The following is a 17,993-nucleotide window of genomic DNA, read 5'->3' on the forward strand; positions in this document are numbered from 1 at the left end:
CCCTAACAACCCCATCCATAAACAAATTAAACAACCATGAAGACATCACACACCCCTGCCGCAAACCTACATTCACTGAGAACCAATCACTTTCCTCTCTTCCTACACGTACACATGCCTTACATCCTCGATAAAACTTTTCACTGCTTCTAACAACTTGCCTCCCACACCATATATTCTTAATACCTTCCATAGAGCATCTCTATCTACTCTATCATATGCTTTCTCCAGATCCATAAATGCTACATACAAATCCATTTGCTTTTCTAAGTATTTCTCACATACATTCTTCAAAGCAAACATCTGATCCACACATCCTCTACCACTTCTGAAACCACACTGCTCTTCCCCAATCTGATGCTCTGTACAAGCCTTCACCCTCTCAATATATATATTTATTATTTATTTTTATTTTGCTACGTAGCTGAATTATGCCTACAAAATCACCACTGTCAGGATGTGATCTGGATCACCCATCCTTCCTGATGATCCAAGAAAGGCTAAGCCTCTACATATCTAAGAAAACATTTTCTCTAAATATGTTTTTAGGATACAGTTCCATTTTAATGTGTTTCACAGAAAATTCTTGTCACATTACAAATCACATCAACATGGAATGAAAAGGTTGGTTGATGGGAGGTAATTGCTGGAGAATTGATAATGTGGAAGGCTTTGATTCCCCCTGGTTCAGAGAGAGATGGAAGAGTAGGAGCCATCCTAGCCATGTGACCAGTCCTCCATAGTGAGTTATTGATACCCATATAAGTATGAAATAGCTGATCATAAGAAAAATGGTTCTTGCACTTTTCAACATTTCCATCTTTCGTGAATCAGATTCTGGAGGATGTATATCTGGAGTTTTTAGAACAGTGAAGGATATGTTATGTTACTGTAGGGTTAAATTGTAATGTTTTGATATTTAGCTGTGGGAAATAAGTAAAATTCGAAGCGATATAGATAACAATTTGTATCATTTAACAGTGAAAAATGAATAAAATTTAGTAAAAGATATGTAAAAATATGTTTAATTTCATTTATAGTCCCCTCTTTTTAGAGGTTTCTGTAGCCCAAGGTTGCATTCCTAGTGGCAGGGAAATGTTGACTATTTTGGAGTTTTTAATGAGACTGTATTCTGTGATACAGGCATACCAAATATGACTTTTCACTCTTGGTGTTACCTATGGCAGGCAGAGGCCAGCTACCAAAATGTGTCACCAGATTTCACCTGCCTTTGGTTACACCATCAGGGAAGACTACAATGATGAAAGGGAGTACAGTTTCACTGAAGAACCTCTCACTCCAAAGTAATCCATCATTTGCTTGCTTCTGGAAGTAGCACAGCCTTGGAGTTGCAGCAGGTCTAGGGAAAGGGGTCCTAGGGCAATTACAATAATAATAAGAAGAAAGCCATTAAGACGTAGTTCACTTACCCTGTGAAAGGTCCTCCCCTGAATGAAGCGGATATGATTATTGGACATATCAATGATATCCAAGTAATCATAGTTACTAAAGTTGAGGATATTGAATGGCAATATGGGCACAGAATTCCCATTAAAGATGAGCACTTCAGTCCTGTAGAAGGAGAAAGAAATGTGTGGTAATAATCACGTGCAAGAATTCAGTCATATTCTGATAGCTCATCTTAAGATGGAGAGAGAAATCAGCATATAACAATTACATACATGGAGAATTTTAAATCAATCACACAGGATATAAATCATGTATATAACAATTATATACATGGAGAATTTTAAATCAATCACACAAGATATAAATCATCTTAATGACACTGACACCAACTGTGAGTGGAACTCACAGTTGGATGTGGAAAACCAGCTAGTGAGAACATCATTTGACAACTGGATCTCACAGAAATGCAAGATATTAGGAGAGGTCTAAGACAGATGGTGTTCAACAGGAGACACCATGAATGTTGATAGAGTGAACAGTAAAAGAGACAGGTCTGTCAGAGCGAGAAAGGTCATGGGAGGGACTGGGACTACTACTATCTGAGCCCTTCCTCACATTGGCAGTTGAGTCAGGTGGGAACCCAGAGATTCTCAGCACCCCATGATGCTGGGGACTAGACGCCATAGGTTTGATGGACTCCATCATTATCATACTCAAAAATGACAGTGTAAACATGAGATGGCAAGAGAACTTCTGTGAAGAAAATAAGTGAGGTGTGAGATGGTGCTTGTAAGAAGATAGCAGGACTAGCCTGATAGCCCCATTTTGAAGAGACAGATTGTAAGACCAGCAACCCTAATATTTAGCATGTAAGTAAGATGGTTCCAGGCACCTCTTTAATGCTTCTTAGTCAGGCCTCACTGCTGACACATTCATTCAGCTTCTAAAACACACATCTCTCTTCCTCACTCCTCTCATTACCAGGCACATAAGCACTAACAAATATCCACTCTCATGTTCCATCTTCATTTTCATCCACATCACTCTTGGGTTCACTTCCTTTCACTCCCTTACACATTCCCACAACTCCTCCATCAGCAGAAGTGCCCCCACATCTTTTTCTCTATCCTCACTCCAAGCTAAACTTTACCCCTGGTATATTTTCAAGCCATTCTTCCCCCTTTCCCTTGAGCTTTGTTTCTTTCCCTAAACATACTACCTCTTTCATTTCTCAACCTGGTGACAAAAAAGTGCATTCGGACACCATACAACCTGAGCCTTCCAGGATGATGAGTACTCCTCGCTTGGCTCCTTCTTCTGTTCCATCATCTAAAAACTGAAATATAAGGATGGGAGCATTTCCAGCCCATCAACCCTAATAATAATAATAATGAAAATAATAATAAGTGAAAATAATAATATCTAATAAAAATAATAACTTCAGTAACTCAAGACATCAACATTTGAATGTAAATGCAGTGTGTCTCCATCATGTCCTATAATGGATGAAGACTATCTCTGAACTCATCTTCATGACACCCTCAATAAAACTAAGTTTCTTTCATCCTTGATGCACACATCCTTACTTCCCTCCTTATAAATACAATTTCACTATACCATAGATTCACATCACTCTCCACAAATGTATCTTAATTTCACCATTGGCAAACTCACCTCGCCTTTAACAAAACTAGCTCAACTAAACCTTCATCTTCACTACACCCTTGACACCATTTGCCTTTGGTCTACCCATTAAAGGTCATAATAAATGTATCTTCACTGCACTGTCAACACCACAGGCTGAACCTTGCAGGCCAAGTCAATGCATCTTTGGTATACTCTTTACACCACTGGGATTTGACCTGCAGGATTATTGTGCTGCCAGAAAGAAAACTAAAGATACTATGTCTACTTTATTAACACACATCTTCATCACATTCACTATAAAGGGTGACACCAACAAATACATCATTACACCATCAACAAACCTAAATTAATTTTCACCCTCAACAAACGCATCTCCACCACACGCTTTACACAACTGGCCTCTAACAAGACCTAGTAGACCTTACTGCACCATCAACATGAATCATCATTACACCTGCACCTTCCCTACGCAATCTTCACTAGGCCGTTTTCTTCACTATACCTTCCTTCATCACCAGTGACCTTTAACGTGATCCATACGGATCAAATCACATCTTCACCAAACCCTCGGTACCACTTGCCCATAACAAAGTATGTCTAATAGTGAGCTTTTTCAATACATGCTGAAAAAGTTGAGCGCATCATCCGGACATTTTTAACTTCCCTGAACGAGTCAGATTAAAGACCGGTGTTGTGCCCCAGGGCTGGTTCCTGGGACCATTGCTCTTCTCAAGCTATGTTAGGAAAATCAAAACTGTTTATTAAAGGGACTGGAACTGACCTACCTATTTGCCTAAATTGTACACTACTTGCAAGTATCAGAAAGACATTCAAGTAGGTGGATGAAAAAATCTTCATTACAGACCATAACAAAATTACTATTCTCGTTCAGGATAAGGCTTTCAGGCTTAAGATTTTATTTGAGGTACAGATACTGTTTATTCGCTGATGTTGTGGGTATCATATGACTGGCAGCATGATACAGTCGTAAACGTCAGATGGTATGATTTCCCACTACAATCAGCCCATGGGACCGAGAGAGGAGGAATGCAATTTGTCTTCGCTGTTCTCTGATGTTCCGGGTGGTGTATCCTCTACCAAAAACTAACCAAGGGTCTTAAGGAGTTGTCCCATGATGAAAAGGTCCATATTCTTGGTTGAAAGTAAGAAAGTATATCTAATAGTGAGCTTTTTCAATACAAACTGACAGAGTTGAGTGCACCATCTGGACATTTTTAACTTCCCTCTACCGCCATCCCTTCAAAGCTGTCTGTTTGACCTATGAAAACCAAGCGATTGATATCAGACGTTTTACTGTATTTTCCTAGATTGACCAGACCCAGCTTTCGGGATGTGATGACTTTAGCAAAATGGAAAAAAAATGAATTGCGCAGATGAACTCAACCATACCAACACGTCCTAAAATCTCGCTTCTCGACACATTTGAGTGCTTCCAGATAATCAAACGGACCTTGTCTTCCTGGGACAACTACTTGACTCTCGTTTAGCTAGAAATACTGAAATCATCTCCAACTAAAAGGATGCGATCAATATTTGTATGAATGATAGGATTTGTTCCAGAATTAATACCTATGATACTGGAAACTGATCTTAAGCGGCAATTGTTGGATTTTTTTTAAGATATTGTACTAAAAGGATCTTAAGCGGCAAAAGATGTATTTCAGCAGTATAGAAGATCCTTGATTTTGAGTGGTTTAGGATAACTTTCTCAGTCATGTCCTTGATGAATTATGCTTATCATTTTTCGACTCATTATTTTGGATTTAATTCGTTTTCATCTTGAGTCATTTACTATGGCCTGCAAAAGAACAAGCACTGTCTCTGAAACCCTAGATAAAAACAACAATGGAGATCAGTAACCTCAGAGATTAGATTAGACAGAATTAAACATTCTGAAGCCTAAGAACATGTTATCTTCATTGCTTGGGGTACAGATACCACCATCAACAAGATAGACATTTCCTGCGGAAATGAAAGAATCTTCAGAACAATATACTGGTGAATACAAACAAACAAATGATGTCAGCATCATTTGTTTGTTTGTATTCATCTCTGAATATGGTATAGTTACTAAGGACATAATATGGCTGGTGGATAAACATCAACAACAGAAGCCGATGTACTTCAGGAATTTAATGGAGTCTTGTATTTACATTTATATCACCTACGATTGTATTTATAGAAAAAAGACTTGGGCGTAATAATCTTTGGTGATCTAAGGCCAGGCCAACAGTGCACAGATGGGCCAGGTCAACAATGCAGAGAAACAGTGAAAAGAACGAATACAATTCGTGGATTCATAGGATGAGTCTCCAGGTCCAGCTTATGCATCATCGACGTTAATCATGGATTTCCCGTATTGGATAAATGCATTAAAGCGAGTGACGAAATTGTAAATGCAATCAGCATGAAAAAAAAATTTAATAAATACCAGAGAAAGTTCAAGAGACAGGGGCCCCGCGAGTGTGCAACTCTCCACCTCACCCCATCCCCACCTCACCACTGTGCTGTACAAACAGAACATTACTAAAGGAGGCAGACACCAACATATTCACCTTCACTACACCCTCCATGAACTGAAATTCACTTCACCCTCGGGACTGCATCTTCCTACAACCTCAACAGACCTCAGTTCACCCTATCTCAACAATTACTTTTCATCTCAACCTCGATAAACACTTCATTGTATCCACGACAAACACATCTTCATTACACCCTAAAGTTCACCCTCGACACCACTGGATGACCTGACATAACAAATATTTTTTAAAAAGTCGATAAAGTATCATAAATATATATTCTATGCTATGCAAACCTCACTGGTTTATCTATATATTTTTCCACTATGTCATCGTATTTGAAGCAGTGTAATAGTAATGCAAAAACTACAGCGGATAATTAGACTAACAGCACTCTTTTTTCATCCCATTTATCAATGTTATTAACAATATCTTCTAGCTGTCCAAACTAAGAAGGTTATACCATCTTTAATTCCCTAAAGATAATTCAAAGTAAAGAACTGAAAACTATCTTAAAATATCTAATGCCTTAACTATATTGATATACCATAAATATACAAAACATCTTTCATGGGTTACTTCACACTGCGTTACACTTTTAGTATGAGTCATTCAAAAAATTAGAAAAAAATAATTTTTACAGAATGAATATGTTACAAAATGAAACGGGTTTAACATCCTTCATACAGAGAAAACCGAGAGTATATTTGGTATTTAGAACAAAGGCATTATACTATGTGTTACGTTGATATAAATAAAATAAGCGTCTTATAATATTGTCATATAAAAATGCCTATATACATGATGCATTGTACAGCGCCAGCAAATTAAGATAATTTTCACCAACTTATCATGTTCACTCAACTTTAACCAACTTATCATGTCCCTGGGGATAGGGGAGAAAGAATACTTCCCACGTATTCCCTGCGTGTCGTAGAAGGCGACTAAAAGGGGAGGGAGCGGGGGGGGGGGGGGGCTGGAAATCCTCCCCTTTTTCTTTTTTAATTTTCCAAAAGAAGGAACAGAGAAGGGGGCCAGGTGAGGATATTCCCTCAGAGGCCCAGTCCTCTGTTCTTAACGCTACCTTGCTAATGCGGGAAATGGCGTATAGTTCGAAAGAAAGATAATGTTCACTCATGTGATCGCATGATCTATCCTCGTAAATCCTCGTGAAGTGACACATGCATCCTTCAAACTTCCTCACAATGATCTTACTGTTTACCTCATTCTCTTTACATTCATCAAGGAAACTTCAAACCACGAACGAGCATATTACAATAAAGTTTACTGGGTATCTCAACATGACAAAATATCCAAAGGATATTATATATATATATATATATATATATATATATATATATATATATATATATATATATATATATATATATATATATATATACTTTGTCGCTGTCTCAAGAAGCAGACGAAAACATGGCCCAACCCACCCGCATACACATGTGTACATTACACGTCCACACACGCTCATGTACGTACCTATAAATTTCAACGCACACATATTTATAAATACATAGAGATATACATATATACACATGTACATAATTCATACTTGCTGCCTTTCTTCATTCCCGTTGCCACCTCGCCACACATGAAATGACAACCCCTTCCCCCCGCACGCTCGCGAGGTAGCGCTAGGAAAAGACAAAGGCCACATTCATTCACATTCAGCCTCTAGCTGTCATGTATAATGCACCAAAACCACAGCTCCCTTTCCACATCTAGGCCCCACAAAACTTTCCATGGTTTACCCCAGACGCTTCGTATGCCCTGGTTCAATCCACTGACAGCACGTCGACCCCGATATACCACATCATTCCAATTCACTCTATTCCTTGCACGCCCTTCACCCTCCTGCATGTTCAGGCCCCGATTGCTCAAAATGTTTTTCAATCCATCCTTCCACATCCAATTTGGACTCCCACTTTTCGTTCCCTCCACCTCTGACACATATATCCTCTTTGTCAATCTTTCCTCATTCATTCTCTCCATGTGACCAAACCATTTCAATACACCCTCTTTTGCTCTCTCAACGACACTTTTTATTACCACCCATCTCTCTTACCCTTTCATTACGTACTCGATCAAACCACCTCACACCACATATTGTCCTCAAACATCTCATTTCCAACACATCCACCCGCTTCCGCACGACCCTATCTATATATAGCCCACACATCGCAACCATATAACATTGTTGGAACCACTGTTCCTTCAAACATACCCATTTTTGCTTTCCGAGATAATGTTCTCGCCTTCCACACATTTTTCAACGCTCCCAGAACTTTCGCCCCCCTCCCCCACTCTGTGACTTACTTCCGCTTCCATGGTTCCATCCGCTGCCAAATCCACTCCCAGATATCTAAAATACTTCACTTCCTCCAGTTTTTCTCCATTCAAACGTACCTCCCAATTGACTTGTCCCTCAACCCCACTGTACCTAATAACCTTGCTCGTATTCACATTTACTCTCAGCTTTCTTCTTTCACACACTTTACCAAACTCAGTTACCAGCTTCTGCAGTTTCTCACCCGAATCAGCCACCAGCGCTGTATCATCAGCGAACAACAACTGACTGACTCGGGTGGCTGATTTGGGTGATAAACTGCAGAAGCTGGTGACTGAGTTTGGTAAAGTGTGTGAAAGAAGAAAGCCGAGAGTAAATACGAATAAGACAAGTCAATTTGGAGGTAAGTTTGAATGGAGAAAAACTGAAGGAAGTGAAGTGTTTTAGAAATCTGGGAGTGGATTTGGCAGCGGATGAAACCATGGAAGCGGAAGTGAATCATAGGGTGGGGGAGGGGGGCGAAAGTTCTGGGAGCGTTGAAAAATGTGTGGAAGTCGAGAATATTATCTTGGAAAGCAAAAATGGGTATATTTGAAAGAATAGTGGTTCCAACAATGTTATATGGTTGCGAGGGGTGGGCTATAGATAGAGTTGTGCACAGAAGGGTGGATGTGTTGGAAATGAGATGTTTGAGGACAATATGTGGTGTGAGGTGGTTTGATCAAGTAAGTAATGAAAGGGTAAGAGAGATGTGTGGTAATAAAAAGATTGTGGTTGAGAGAGCAGAAGAGGGTGTTTTGAAATGGTTTGGTCACATGGAGAGAATGAGTGAGGACAGATTGACAAAGAGGATATATGTGACAGACCAAATTGGAGGTGGAAAGATGGAGTGAAAAAGATTTTGAGTGATCGGGACCTAAACATGCAGGAGGGTGAAAGGCATGCAAGGAATAGAGTGAATTGGAACGATGTGGTATACCGGGGTCGACGTGCTGTCAATGGATGGAACCAGGGCATGTGAAGCGTCTGGGGTAAACCATGGAAAGTTTTGTGGGGCTTGGAAGTGGAAAGGGAGCTGTGGTTTCGGTGCATCATACATGACAGCTAGAGACTGAGTGTGAACGAATGTGGCCTTTGTTGTCTTTTCCTAGCGCTACCTCGCGCACATGCGGGGGGAGAGGTTTGTCATTTCATGTGCGGCGGGGTGGCGACGGGAATGAATAAGGGCAGCAAGTATGAATTATGTACATGTGTATATATGTATATGTCTGTGCTGGAAAGGAGCACCATTTTGCTCGTGATCAAGATATTCCTGTGAGTCCACGGGGAAAATGAAACACAAGTTCCCAAGTGCACTTTCGTGTAATAATCACATCATCAGGGGAGACACAAGAGAGAAATATAAATCAGTTGATATACATCGAAGAGACGAAGCTAGGACGCCAGTTGGTAAACATGTGATTGTCCAAAACATACAACGAGCGTTCATAAACTTATCATTTTACAAATTTTATCAACAATAATGTTATCTAATTTGTACAGACTATCACTAATATTAAGATTATAATTCTATGTATATTAATGAATCTTCTTTTATTAAATACACAAAGAATTATAATCTTAATATTAGTGATGGTCTACGCAAATTAGATAACTTTATTGTTGATAAAATTTGTAAAATGATAAGTTTATGAACGCTAATTGTATGTTTTGGAGAATCACATGTTTACCAAATGGCGTCCTAGCTTCGTCTCTTCGATGTATATCAATTGACTGATGATGTGATTATTACGCGAAAGTGCACTTGGGAACTTATCGTGTTTCATTTCCCCCGTGGACTCATAGGAATATGTCTGTGTGTCTATATATATGTATACGTTGAGATGTATAGGTATGTATGTGTGCGTGTGTGGACGTGTATGTATAATAAAGAAACAAACAAATATATATATATATATATATATATATATATATATATATATATATATATATATATATATATATATATATATATATATATATCCATCTGTTTTTCTAAGTATTTCTCACATACATTCTTCAAAGCAAACACCTGAACCACATATCCTCTACCACTTCTGAAACCACACTGCTCTTCCCCAATATGATGTTCTGTACATACCTTCACCCTTTCAATCAATAACCTCCCATACAATTGCCTAGGAATACTCAACAGACTTATTTCTCTGTAATATGAACACTCACCTTTATCCCCTTTGCCTTTGTACAATGGAACTATGCATGCATTCCGCCAATCCTTAAGCACTTCACCATGATCAATACATACACTGAATATCCTTACCAATCAATCAATAACACAGTCACGCCTTTTTTTTATAAGTTCCATTGCAACACCATCCAAACCCGCCGCCTTGCCGGCTTTCATCTAACGCAAAGCTTTCACTATCTCTTCTCTGTTCACCAAACCATACTACCCGACCCTCTCACTTCGCACACCATCCCAACCAAAACACACTATATCTGCCACTCTGTCATCAAACACATTCAACAAACCTTCAAAATATTCACTCCATCTTTGAAAAAAAAAAGATGGATTTGTATGTAGCATTTATGGATCTGGAGAAGGCATATGATAGGGTGGATAGAGATGCTTTGTGGAAGATTTTAAGAGTATATGGTGTGGGAGGTAAGTTGCTACATGCATTGAAAAGTTTTTACCAAGGATGTAAGGCATGTGTACGAGTAGGGAGAGGAAAGTGATTGGTTATCAGTGAATGTTGGTTTGCGACAGGGGGGCGTGATGTCGCCATGGTTGTTCAATTTGTTTATGGATGGGATGGTTAGGGAGGTGAATGCAAGAGTTTTGGAGGGGGGCAAGTATGCAGTCTGTTGCGGATGAGAGGGCATGGGAAGTGAGTCAATTGTTTGCTGATGATACGGCACTGGTGGATGATTCGGGTGAGATATTTCAGAAGTTGGTGACTGAGTCTCGTAAAGTGTGTGAAAGAAGAAAGTTAAGAGTAAATGTGAATGCGAGCAAGGTTATTAGGTACAGTAGGGTTGAGGGACAAGTTAATTGGGAGGTAAGTTTGAATGGAGGAAGTGAAGTGTTTTAGATATCTGGGAGTGGACGTAGCAGCGGATGGAACCATAAAAGCGAAAGTGAGTCACAGTATGGGGAAGGGAGTGAAGGTTCTGGGAGCGTTGAATAATGTGTGGAAGGCTAGAACGTTATCTCGGACAGCAAACAGCAAAAATGGGTAAGTCTGAAAGAATGGTTGCGAGGCATTCGCTATAGATAGGGTTGTCCGGAGGAGGGTGGATGTGTTGGAAATGAAATGTTTGAGGACAATGTGTGGTGTGAGGTGGTTTCATCGAAGAAGTAATGAGAGATGTGTAGTAATAAAAAAGAGTGTGGTTGAGAGAGCAGAAGAGGGTGTATTGAAATGGTTTGGTCACATGGAGAGAATGAGTGAGGAAAGATCGACAAAGAGGATATATGTCAAAGGTGGAGGGAACGAGATGTGGGAGACCAAACTGGAGGTGGATGGATGGAGTGAAATAGATTTTGTTCTTATTCACATTTACTCTCATCTTTCTTTTTTCACACACTTTACCAAACTGAGTCACCAACTTCTGCACTTTCTCACCCGAATCAGCCATCAGCAATGTATCATCAGCGAACAACAACTGACTCACTTCCCAAGCCCTCTCATCCACAACAGACTTGCCCCTCTCTCCAAAACTCTTGCATTCACCTCCCTAACAACCCCTCCATAAACAAATTAAACAACCATGGAGACATTACTTATTCCTGCCGCAAACCGACATTCACTGGGAAACAATCACTTTCCTCTCTTCCTACTCGTACACATGCCTTTCATCCTCGATAAAAAATTTTCACTATTCTAGCAACTTACCTACCACACCATGTACTCTTAATAACTTCCACAAAGCATCTCCATCAACTCTGTCATATGCCTTCTCCAGATCCATAAATGCTGTTCTTCTAAGTATTTCTCACATATATTCTTCAAAGCAAACATCTGATCCACACAACCTCTACCACTTCTGAAACCACACTGCTCTTCCCCAGTCTGATGCTCTGTACATGCTTTGACCCTCTAAATCAATACCTCCCCCCCCCCATATACTTTTTCAGGAGTACTCAACAAACTTATACCTCTGTAATTTGAACACACCTTTATCCCCTTTGCCTTTGTACAATGGCACTATGCATGCATTCCGCTAATCCTCAGGCACTTCACCATGAACCATACATACATTAAATATCCTTACCAACCAGTCTACAGCACAGTCAACCCCTTTTCTTTATAAATTCCACGGCAATACCATCCAAACCCGCCGCCTTGCCGGTTTTCATCTTCCGCAAAGCTTTTACTATCTCTTCTCTGTTTACCAAATCATTCTCCCTGACACTCTCACTTCGCACACCACCTCGACCAAAACACCCTATATCTGCCACTCTTTCATCAAAAACATTCAACAAACCATCAAAATACTCACTCCATCTCCCTCTCACTTCACCACTACTTGTTATTACCTCCCCATTTGCGCCCTTCACCGATGTTCCTATTTGTTCTCTTGTCTTACGCAGTTTAATTACCTCCTTCCAAAACATCTTTTTATTCTCCCTAAAATTTAATGATACTCTCTCACCCCAACTTTCATTTACCCTCTTTTTCACCTCTTGCACCTTTCTCTTGACCTCTTGCCTCTTTCTTTTATACATCTCCCAGTCATTTGCACTATTTCCCTGTAAAAATCGTCCAAATGCTTCTCTCTTCCCTTCTACTAATAATCTTACTTCTTCATCCCACCTCTCGCTACCCTTTCTAATCTGCCCACCTCCCATCTTTCTCATGCCACAGGTATCTTTTGCGCAAGCCATCACTGTTTCTCTAAATACATTTCATTCCTCCCCCAGTCCCCTTACATCATTTGCTCTCACCTTTCCATTCTGTTCTCAATCTCTCTTGGTACTTTTCACACAAGTCTCCTTTCCAAGCTCACTTACTCTCACTACTCTCTTCACCCCAACATTCTCTCTTCTTTATATATATATATATATATATATATATATATATATATATATATATATATATATATATATATATATCCTTTGTTGTCTTAACCAGGTGCTACCTCGCGCGCGCTCCAGGGAAGGGTGGCGACGGGAATGTATGAAGGCAGCAAGTATGAATATGTACATGCGTATATATGTATATGTCTGTGTATGTATATGTATGTACACGTTGGAATGTATAGGTACGTACATTTGCGTGGGTGGGCGCTTACACATGTGTATGTGGGTGGGTTGGGCCATTCTTTCGTCTGTTTCCTTGAGCTACCTCGCTAACACGGGAGACAGCAACTAAGTATATATATATATATATATATATATATATATATATATATATATATATATATATATATATATATATATATATATATCAGGGTATCACTTACCCAGATACAAAAGGCTTCTTCAGTATATTCTAGGATGTTACAAGTGTGCCACATAGAGTAACATAACGCCAAGTGAGTATCACACATTCCTATGATAGTGGTAGATGAATGGAATAAGCTTTAAAACGAGACTATGCATGCAAGCAACACACACATATATAAATCTACAATGAAAACCAAATTGCCTGGAAAAAAAAAAAAGGAAAAAAAAATAGTTTCTGAGATGGAAGCTTGGCAGAACAGAACGCCCCACTCATACTGCACAGTTTGGTAATTATCTAATTGCTGTCATCGTCACCTGGCCTAACTGGCTGATCAGTCGTCAGGTTATGAGCGTGATCCTTGCCGCTGCGGTACTACACTTAATTGTCTGACAACGTCACCAAGCTTTCTCTGACGTCAAGGAAAGCAAAATTCAGCTGAACTAAGAATGGCGGAATGATGTCAGAATCAAGGTTTAGTTTCAAAAATCGTTGAAATGTCTAATTATTATCATGCATGACATAGTGCATGCCAGTTATGGACTACATGGCTATAATTCACAATTCAAAATGAAAAAAAAAAGTGAAAGCTAGGAAGGTAAACATGGCCTATCCCCCATATTACAACTGGGAATTCAACTGTTATGCTCCAACCATTCAACTTACTCCTCTGGGAGATCCTTGAGCATATCAGCTGTTGTGAAGCCAGTGTTTGTACAATTCACAGTAAACTTCTTGGTCTGGAAGCGATCGTAACGGGAGTAGCCCATTCCACATACACACACGCCTTGAAAACTGGTGGGACATCCACTGCTATCCAGTTTAGCATGACAGCTGATGGACATCAGCATCCACAGTGCAGCAGCAGCTACAGCTTTCCTCAACACCTAAAACAGAAATACAAGTTAGAAACAATTGAAAACTGACGGTCGAAAAAAAATGATCAGCCACAACGAACACTTGAGTGCAAGCTATGATTCACTCAAAATTTTTTCGAAAACTAATGGAACACTAGAATTCAAAAGAATTCAAAGATAATAATAAATCAAGTGATGAGTGTGATGAATAGGTAAATGAGTGGAGAGTGTGACCTGCAATAATAGGGGCAGAGACTGACAAGAATGATAATTGTAGAAGGGAAAAAACAGTGACTTACACTGTAGAAGGATAGCTGGTGAGCAGTGTGAGTGAAAGAACCCAATATCGGTTAGGGTGACGGGAAGAACACTTACAGGGTCATGGACGAGATGACAGAAGTGGCATTATGATGATGAAAAGCCACTTCAGGGACAGTAGTGACCTATGGGAGGGATGTGACATAAAAATAAGATGATGGAAGAGACACTGGTTGTAAAGACGAAGAGCAGAGTATAGAAGAATGAGGAGGGAGGTGACATAAAAATAAGATGATGGAAGAGACACTGGTTGTAAAGACGAAGAGCAGAATATAGAGGAATGAGGAGGGAGGTGGTGGCTTGAGGAGCATGGTGATGGAATAATCTCAGGAACAGTGATGGGAGAGACATAGGAGAGCTGGTGATGAGAGAGGCACACATGCAAATGAAAAGTAAGCAACAGGAAGGACAGGAGTACACTAACGAGGATGTAAACATCATGGGAAGGGCACTGTGATGGCAGGTACACAGAGACGAGGAGGAACAAAGTGATGAAATATACACAACGATATGATTATAGACAAGGAGTGATGAGGGGGAACAGTGTAATGTGTTGGACACAGTTACGGTGACCAGATTTTGTAAAGGTGAAAGCAAGCCATCTCTAAGTTTACTAGCAACCTAAATAAATGAGGCACAACTTTCTTTAGAATGTAAAATTTGGTTCATATCATCGACTGCCGTCAGACCTTCAGCAGCTGAATTACCTTCAATTACCTTCAATTTTAAGTAACTTATGAAAAGTTGCTGCTTGACTCAGCACAAGAGGCGAGCCTGAGTGCCGTAAATAAGGTTCCAGTACAACAAGGCATTTCTTTAGGGTAAAAAATTATGATTTTATACCCGGCTATTTTAGAATCCTTTTGTTTTCAGTCATTCGTGCCAACCACCAAGCATTACCATATCCTACTGGTTTGCAAACATTTTTTTTTTTTTAGTTCTAACCTAACCTCACTAACAGATGTGTACTAATACATCTTAACAACAATACTAACCACAGCAAAATACAAATAATTGCTGGCGCACTTCTAAATCTTGTGTGCTAAGCGTCAGACTTTTGAACTAAACTGTTAGCGTTACTCTCTAAGCTTGGAGTCAGCAGCAACGGTTTAACAAGAGGCGATGTAATCAAATTTGGGGTAATAACTGTGCATGTAGAGCTTTAAATTGTGTAAATTGAAAAAAAAATCGAGACATGACAAATTATGTAAATTGTCTGCAACGATATGTTAGACCTTGAAAGCGGTTCCCGAAATAGAGCAGCCTAATTTCAAATTGTTTTGTCAGTCATGGCAATACCAATAAAGAGCAGTATTGTGTATGAACGCTAATATATGATAATTCATAAAGCAGTGGTAGATGACTAATGGTGTTTTATAAGTCAATAAACAATATCTAATAATAACATCGTCTGTATGATTATGAGTCTACATATTAGAACGTTAATGTACGAAAATGATAAAGGATATTTTGGAGAACAATTCCGGCTTATATCAATGTCACATTCTTTACCATAATCAACAAAGATATTACATTTCAAAATGACGAGGTACTTGGACGTAATATTTGCATTAGGCCAACGAAAGTCCTGTGCAGTCCCACTGCTTAGCGGTGGTCATTTTTGTGATAGTGTGGGTGATGAAGTTCGTTGCCTGGCAGCGAGAGAAGAGTCTCGCTGGACGCCTGGCCGTACGAGGCACAGCAACGGGGAGGAGAGATGTAGGAAGTTGGTGCGATCACGAACATACATGGAGCACATTAATGAGAGAGAGAGAGAGAGAGAGAGAGAGTGAGTATAAGAACGGATCGCATGTTTAACACCGACTGAAAGGTCATGGGAAGAGAACGGGAAGGGAGGGAGGGAGTGGGGAGGTGGGATAAAATGATAGTCATTCATGCAAAGGACAGCATAAGGGAAGGGACCGATCAGAGGGGCATACATCATGCAGGGGAAGGGCGGTTATTGACAGGGACCTGACGATACAAGTTGGCCAGAGGGGGCGCAGTGATGGCGGGTGGACGACAGACACGGGATGCGTGTTACACTGTGACAAGAAGGGTAGGAACACACACACAGTGATGAGGGTGGAGAGGCGCTGCCGCAACACAGGGATAAAAGGAGCAGAGAGCTGGAGACAGTTGATGCATGGGCGACAGAGACACGAGAGATACAGGAATGGACGGACAAGAAATATAAACACACAAGGAAGGGTTGGTTATACTGACAGGGTGGTAACACTGACGGAGACGACACAGTTACGGGAAATTACATATGATTCTGTCCGACGTATTTCTCATTCCCAAAGTCTAGATAACTAATTCGAACTAATTTTACTTATATATATATATATATATATATATATATATATATATATATATATATATATATATATATATATATATATATATATATCGCCGTATATACACATGTATATAATAAACGCCCATACACGCACATATACATACATTTCAACTTATACATACATATACATACACAGACATATACATATATACAAATGTACATGTTCATACTTGCTGCCTTCATCCGTTCCCGTCGCCACCCAGCCACACAAGAATATGCATGCCCCCCCCCCCCACACCCTCAAGACGTAGCGCCAAGAATAGACAACAAAGGCCCCATTCGTTCAGACTTAGTCTCTGGCTATCATGTGTAATGCACCGAAACCACAATTCCCTATCCACATCCAGGCCCCACAGACCTTTCCATGGTTTACCCCAGACGCTTCACATGCCCTGGTTCAATCCATTGACAGCACGTCGACCCCCGGTATACCAAATCGTTCCAATTCACTCTATTCCTTGCACGCCTTTCACCCTCTTGTATGTTCAGGCTCAGAAAACTCAAAATCCTTTTCACACCATCCTTCCACCTCCAATTTGGTCTCCCACTTCTCCTCGTTCCCTCCACCTCTGACACATATATCCTCTTTGTCAATTTTTCCTCACTCATTCTGTCCATGTGTCCAAACCCTTTCAACACACCCTCTTATGCTCTCTCAACCACAAACCACCTCACACCACATATTGTCCTCAAACATTTCAGTTCCATCACATCCACCCTCCGCACAACCCTATCTATATAGCCCACGCCTCACAACCATATAACATTGTTGGAACCACTGTTCCTTCAAACATACCCATTTTTGCTCTCCAAGATAACGTTCTCGACTTCCACACATTCTTCAACGCTCCCAAAACCTTCGCCCCCTCCCCCCCACTCTGTGACTCACTTCCGCTTCCATGGTTCCATTCGCTGCTAAGTCCACTCCCAGATATCTAAAATACTTCACTTCTTCCAGTTTTTCTCCATTCAAACTTACCTACCAATTAACTTGTCCCTCAACCCTATCGAACCTAATAACCTTGCTCTTATTCACATTTACTCTCAACTTTCTTCTTTCATACACTTTACCAGACTCAGTCACCAACTTCTGCAGTTTCTCAA

The 17,993-nt window shown here is 40.1% G+C and overlaps 1 protein-coding gene across 2 annotated transcripts in view; it reads right to left on the reverse strand.

Moving 5' to 3' along the window:
• Positions 1-72: 72 nt before the first annotated feature.
• LOC139749334 (uncharacterized) overlaps positions 73-17,993 on the reverse strand; it is a 74,789-nt gene continuing 56,868 nt past the window's right edge. The window contains exons 2-3 of one of the 2 annotated variants that reach the window (XM_071663056.1): positions 14,019-14,239; positions 73-1,572 (exon numbers count right to left, since the gene is read on the reverse strand). In XM_071663056.1, the coding sequence (XP_071519157.1) occupies positions 1,254-1,572; positions 14,019-14,239 (540 nt within the window). In that variant the 3' untranslated portion in view covers positions 73-1,253. The remainder of the gene's footprint in view (positions 1,573-14,018; positions 14,240-17,993) is intronic. The other variant, XR_011712942.1, reaches the window with a different exon arrangement.

Source organism: Panulirus ornatus, chromosome 7 (assembly GCF_036320965.1).
Source record: "Panulirus ornatus isolate Po-2019 chromosome 7, ASM3632096v1, whole genome shotgun sequence".
Taxonomy (NCBI): domain Eukaryota; kingdom Metazoa; phylum Arthropoda; class Malacostraca; order Decapoda; family Palinuridae; genus Panulirus; species Panulirus ornatus.